Source organism: Temnothorax curvispinosus, unplaced genomic scaffold (genome assembly GCF_003070985.1).
Source record: "Temnothorax curvispinosus isolate PA1 unplaced genomic scaffold, ASM307098v1 QBEX01012916.1, whole genome shotgun sequence".
Lineage (NCBI taxonomy): Eukaryota > Metazoa > Arthropoda > Insecta > Hymenoptera > Formicidae > Temnothorax > Temnothorax curvispinosus.
The window spans coordinates 1-6,702 of NW_020222696.1; the positions used below are offsets into that span (position 1 = coordinate 1).

General features: G+C 29.2%; 2 protein-coding genes across 2 annotated transcripts; one reads left to right on the forward strand and one right to left on the reverse strand.

Annotated features, from left to right (window-relative positions):
* Positions 1-4: 4 nt before the first annotated feature.
* On the forward strand, positions 5-3,633 carry LOC112462902 (fatty acid synthase-like; the record flags this gene model as incomplete). The annotated part of the gene is made up of 5 exons (XM_025028969.1): positions 5-695; positions 836-1,317; positions 1,479-1,733; positions 2,805-3,056; positions 3,472-3,633. Coding segments are annotated over 5 exons (1,788 nt in total), but the record flags the coding sequence as incomplete, so codon positions are not given.
* Positions 3,634-5,466: 1,833 nt separating this feature from the next.
* Positions 5,467-6,348, reverse strand: LOC112462901. The gene is made up of 3 exons (XM_025028967.1): positions 6,204-6,348; positions 5,795-5,914; positions 5,467-5,669 (listed from the first exon to the last, which is right to left on the reverse strand). Exons 1-3 carry the CDS (start codon positions 6,345-6,347, stop codon positions 5,520-5,522), a joined length of 414 nt encoding a protein of 137 aa, XP_024884735.1. The 5' UTR covers position 6,348; the 3' UTR covers positions 5,467-5,519.
* Positions 6,349-6,702: the final 354 nt, after the last annotated feature.

Genomic DNA, 6,702 nt, shown 5'->3' on the forward strand with positions numbered 1-6,702 from the left:
GTTGACTCTTCGAGGTGCAAAAAATCTGGTTTTGACATCACGAACCGAGATTAAAACAGGTTATCAGCAATCAAGAGTAAACCTATGGCGATCTTACGGCGTAAATGTACAGATCGTTACAATCGATGTTAATTTGAAACATGAAGATTGTGAATCTATATTAAAAATTGCTGAGGAAAGAGCACCAGTAGACGCTATATTTAATCTTGCAGTTGTTTTAAAAGATTGTATATTTCAAAATCAATCACCGCATACGTTCGAGGATTCATTCAAATCAAAAGCATGGATGACGAAGAAAATGGATGAATTGTCGAGAATAATCTGTCCACAACTTCGACATTTTGTCGTTTTTTCCTCCGTCTCGTGTGGAAGAGGAAACGCAGGTCAGACAAATTATGGGATGGCTAATTCCGTAATGGAGAGAATCTGTGAGAAGAGGATGGAAGAAGGATTACACGGTTTAGCGATACAATGGGGTGCCATTGGTGACGTTGGACTCGTAGCAGATATGCAAGAAGAAAATAAAGAATTGGTTATTGGAGGTACATTGCAACAACGAATAACCTCTTGTTTGAATACGTTAGAAGTATTCTTGCTCCAAGACCACCCTGTCGTAAGCAGTATGGTTGTTGCTGAAAAAGGTGCAAATATCAGTGGATCAATGAATGTTTATGAAACAATTGTTCATATCATGGGTAAGCAATTTTTTAAGCAGCTAATATAATAAAAATCCCTGAAGTATTTATAGAAAGTATATCATTAGTATATTATTTTAAAAGATATTACACAGAATAACATAAAATTTATTCTTAATTTTTAATTTAATTTGAAATAGGATTGAAAAATGTAAACACAATAGCACAAAACATATCTCTGGCCGAGATGGGTATGGATTCAATGATGGCAGTAGAAATTAAGCAGACATTAGAAAGAGAGTTCGATGTCTTTTTGACGGCGCAAGATATCCGAAATCTTACTTTCGCTAAACTCAAACAAATGACAGATACAACCGAGCTGAGAACAACGAACGACATAAATAAAATTGATACAAATAATAAGGAAGGTTTGGACATGCTGATTCGAAAAATAACCAACTCAGACTTTGTTCCAAATATTCTTGTAGAACTTGCTACAAAAAAGGAGGTTGATGGGGACTATGTATTTCTCATACCAGGAATCGAAGGATGTTCAAGCGTATATAAATCCATAGCATCAGGAATTAAATATTCAACAACGTGTTTGCAACATAATACACTTAATATTCAAAGTTCAGGTCAAAGTCATTCAGTGATGAAGTTAGCCGCTTATTTACTGCCTGTACGAAGTCGTAAATTATTTAAACTTTTTATTTCAATTTTTATTATTTAATAATTAATTTATATGTATATATATATAGATACATATAAGTAATATCTAACAACTACAAGTCTTTTATATATTATTATAGCTCATATATACATTCATATTTATTTTCTTAGCACATATTAAAGAAAATGAGAAATCAAAAGGAATTTTTAATAGTGGGTTATTCATTTGGATCCTTAATTGCCATCGAATTAGCAAGATTATTAGAAGCTAATGATTTCTCAGGACGGTTAATATTGATAGATGGAGCCCCTGATCAAATGAAATTTTGGCTTAATCAATATTTTAGCTGCATTTCTCAACATGAATTAGAAAATATAATATTACTTTCTGTGTTGGAAATGTACACTGCAGTTAACCAAGAAATGGTTAGTAAATTATGGAAAATGTACTTTGAGTTTTTATTGCAAAAAAAATATATATATTTTATATATGATCTCATTTTATTTAACTTTATATCAGATTAAATAAATTTAAATCCCGGTAAAAAATTTTTTATATAAAAACATCTAAATATATATAATCATATAATGTTATATAAAATATTACATAAAACATGTCCATATATGTCCATTTTATGTCCAACTATGTTTTTTTCTCTTGTATAATTTCTGTTCGTATGTACAAGAAAAATAATAAGAAAGAGAATTAGAAAATAATTAAAAGGATAATTTTTGTATTGTTTTTTACAAAAAAATAAAATCTGTGCAAATGTGAAAAAATTGCTCATATATAATCATATTTTATATACATTATTACATTTATATATAATTACATATAATTATATATAGGCAAATAAAAATGAACAATGCAAAAATTACCCTTTTAATTATTTTCTAATTCTTTTTCTTATTATTTTTCTTGTACATACAAACAGAGATTATACAAGAAAAAAATAACATATATAGACACACGTGGACATATGTGGACATATTTTATATAATATTTTATACAATATTATATGATTATATATTTAAATGTTTTTATATAAAAAATTTTTTACCGGGATAAAATAAGATCATACACATAAAATAATGTATAATATCATAACATAAATATTATTCTTTAAGATTTCATATTGTGTGTGTGTGTGTGTGTGTGTGTGTAAAATATATAGACTACAGATTATATACCGTTGAATAAGCATAATTAATAATAAATTTGCAATAATTGTAATGTTTTTTATTATATCTAAAGAAGTATAAAAATGATAATAAATAATAGCAATAATTTTAGAGGTACAAAACATAATAAATGAGTATTAATGATTATGGAAGGAGTTTTAGAAATTAGTAATGAAAAAAACAAAAATATCGAAAAATTTTGCCAAAATTTCGAAAATTGTACTATTTTATATTGCTGTTGAAATGCAGATAGTGTTTTTAGTTTAGTATACTTCTTATTAATTGCACAAAATGCTAATATATTGTTATTTGTAGCTTGTTTTAGAGCTGGATAAATGTAACACATGGGAAGAGAAATTAGAAATATTCCACGTTTACTTTCCGAAAGAGTTAAATGCCTTGACCACTAAAAATCAAAAAGTTGGGTGTTCGACAATATACAATCATATAATCGCTATACAGAATTATGATGTATCTTCATTACCACGCCTTAAATCATCTATAACATTGTTGAAACCTACTCTCCCAATGATCTCTTTTACTGAAGAGGATTATGGTTTACATAAGGTAAATCTGATTCGAATAGAGATCTTTAAAATAAGATTCTAATTTTAAAGATAATTTTATAACAAGAAAAATTATTTTCACAACACCTCCACGGAAAGTTCGATTTTCCATGCCTGTAAAGAGGGGCGAAAGCGGCCAATTTCACGCCAGAGCGGCATAGCGGGCGGAAAGTAACCACTTTCCTCCCTAGGGAGGAAAGTAAGTCCTGACTTAAAATTGACCAGTCTCGCCTCTCTCTAGGCATGGAAGTCAAACTTTCCGTAAAAATATTGTGAAAATTATCGTGTTCACTTGGGGGCGAAAGCTTTTTCAGACTCGTGTGATTTGCCGCCCTCGCCTTCGGTTCGGGCGGCAAACTTCACATTCGTCTGAAAAACGCTACTTTCGCCCCTTGGTGCACAATATACTATTTCAGATTACCGAAGGTGAAGTGCAAATTCATTACGTGGAAGGTACTCACGTCACAATGATGGACAACGTTAAAATTATATCAGCTATTAATGAAGAATGGGTGGAAGAATAATATGTTTATATTTGAATATAATTGCATATACGTTTTAATATACATATATAAAATATAAAATATATAGTCTATATAATTTGTAATAAACTATAAAATCGGATCTGTAATTTTTATAAGTCAAAATAAAATACAGACAATATATAAATATTTACAATTTCTGATTCTATAGATTCGGGTAAAGTAAGATACCGAAGACTTAACCAGCTAATTAAAAATGTTTCCTTTAATAACATTTATTTCTAATATGATACTCTTTTGAGATATTTTATATCATCTTACCGTGACAAAACATTCTATAGATGCATGAAATAATTTACCCACACTCAAAATAAACTCCTTGGTTTGTTTTTGTAACAGGAACAATATCATCTTCTGTATGTGTATTGGAGCTCTATACTACTGCACATTGTACCTATAAAATTGTATATGCATAATGAATGACAAATTGAGACAGATCTCTGTTAGTTAACTTCGTGTTTACGCCAACTTATTTTACAGTAATATTAATTTATTTTTATTTTGATAAAACAACTCTTAAAAGATAAACATTCACATACTCTATTTCATGAAATATTTCTTACGCAGTAGAAAGTACGTGATTATTATGATCCGTTACATTCTGCCCGATATAGTTGGTTATAAACATATACGTCACAGCAGCAAATAGAAATATAAACGACAACAACAATTCCTCAACATTATTTCCAGATGATGTGATCTGAAAAATCTGAGGAATCAATTTCTCGACACATTTATTGGACAGTATTATTATTAATATGAAGAACTTCGGGATAGCTCTCATACATTATTAATTATTATACAAATTCAAAAACATACTTGAAATAGGTTAATGCTCACACAAATCACTCCAGACGTTATTAAGCAAAACATCATTATCTCGAATACGGACAACAAATGCCTAGACAGTCTTCCAAAACAAAAAGCAAAATAGACAGTCTTCCAAAACAAAATATTATTAAACGTATATTGCATGAATATTGTCGACGTAAATACAAACTTCATAGCTTGCCGGTGAATGTCGACCGCATAAATTATGCCCTCGGTCATCAGAATCTTATTTTTTAGCGTAATGTTTTGTAAAATGTCGATACTCATCATTGCATGTTTAATACGATAGCTACAAATGTTGTGTTGCAATTATATAGCAAATTTATCAAATGACAATTTTTCAGCTAAAAACAAACTTTTACCAAAAAATTTTTTATATATCATGTTATATATATAAAGATAACACTTTGGTGTATAACTTGTATAACAGTCCCAATTATTATTCGACTGTTATATATATGATGTGATAATTTTTACGTCTATGATTCCTACCTAGCGATTCTAAACATTCTACAGGTATATTGAGCATACGTAATAAGCATTGTACCTATTGCTACCATTACAGTCGCTCCGATAGAAAAAGCTACGTACATATGGAACAAAATCAAATGGAAATACTTCTCTTGATCGACGAAATACTCCGTTATAATGAATAAATGACGTGACCGTTGGTGAGACATATTCATCGGTACATCAACATTAATTAAATTCGACCAAAATTGAACTATAATACTAACAAATATTCCACAAACTCCAACTGCTAAAAAACGTAAATAAATTGTCATTTAAATTTTTAGGGTGTAATATTATAAAATTATTTTATGTATACCGTACACATGTGTGTATGGCATGAAATATCATTTAATAAAATCAAATTTTATTGCAAAATTGATAACTATTTTTCTATTTTATTCAATTTATAAGCACATTTGCTATTTAATGCAAATACGTGACATTAATGCTTTAATAGGCCCATGCAATAAAATAAATCATATATATATAAATGTATGTATGTATAAAAGTTATAATATGCTAAAGTCGATTTCACTCCACTTGACAGTTTATTGTCAGATATTAAATCGAAAATATGATTACATGCAAAAATCAATAAATATTGCCTTACCCGTAAGCGTAATCGTGTAACGATTAGCGATACAACTATATTTTTTTGCAATAGCAATTTCGTTTTTATCCCTTAATTTGTTAAGTATATGTTGAAGCTCCATCAATAACTTTTTCACCTGCCATTTTTTATTATCTTTCTATACTATCGTTGTATAAATATTAAAATACTTTTTGTTATAAAAATATATTTGACGGACAAGTTAATCCTATTTAACGGATGCTCTGTAAGCCATTAACTTACAACTTCAATGTTAAGACGGAATGCGTTATAATTTATTATAAACAGTATAAAGAAAGATACGGAAGACAAGACTTTGGTAACAAGGTCCGAAGTACATTTTAATACTATTAATGGTGTCAGCTGCAAATAGAGATAGTTTTACAGAAATTCGTGTATAAGTATCTGTTATTAATACTATTAATACTATTTATATTGTACATAAAAGTTTTAATACAGGATACAGGCACATGCATATAGTGTTAAAGAATAAATTGCATGCGCATAGCGCATCTTGTAGTATTTTAATTTGATACAAAAATCAAATTGCAAAATATAGATTAAACTAAATTATTAAGCAGTGAAAGATTGTCATTGTCATGTACAGTAAAAAAATTGATTTTATAATAACATTACAATATTCTTGTCTTACCTGAAATATAATACTCGCTGACAGAATAGCAGAGAAAAAAATAAACTGAAATTGAGTAAATATTGATTGCTGATAGGGCCATAAACCAACAGCAAGCAATAGAAGTCTAATAAGACTGTAATATCGAGCTCCTAGATGTATCATTTCTCTGTGAGCTTCTAAGTGTTACTGCGAAAACATTAATGAGTATGCGTTCCCCTACTCTTTTCGCTGTCGATGGAATATTTTACATCTTATATTTTCTGATATATAAATTTCAACGCAAATTTCATAATTTATCTCTATAATGTTGATTGCGTAAAAGTTTGCTAGAACATCCAAATGCCCTTAATTCTATAAATTTCTCAGCAAATTGCGGATATTAATGTTATCGATTTACCGCTAAAGGTATCTCGACAAATGTATTTTTCTCACGAAATTGAGCTACTCGCAAGAAAACCGCGCAGGTGTATTTTCTCTCTCTCTCTCTCTCTCTCTCTCTCTCTCTCTCTCTCTCTCT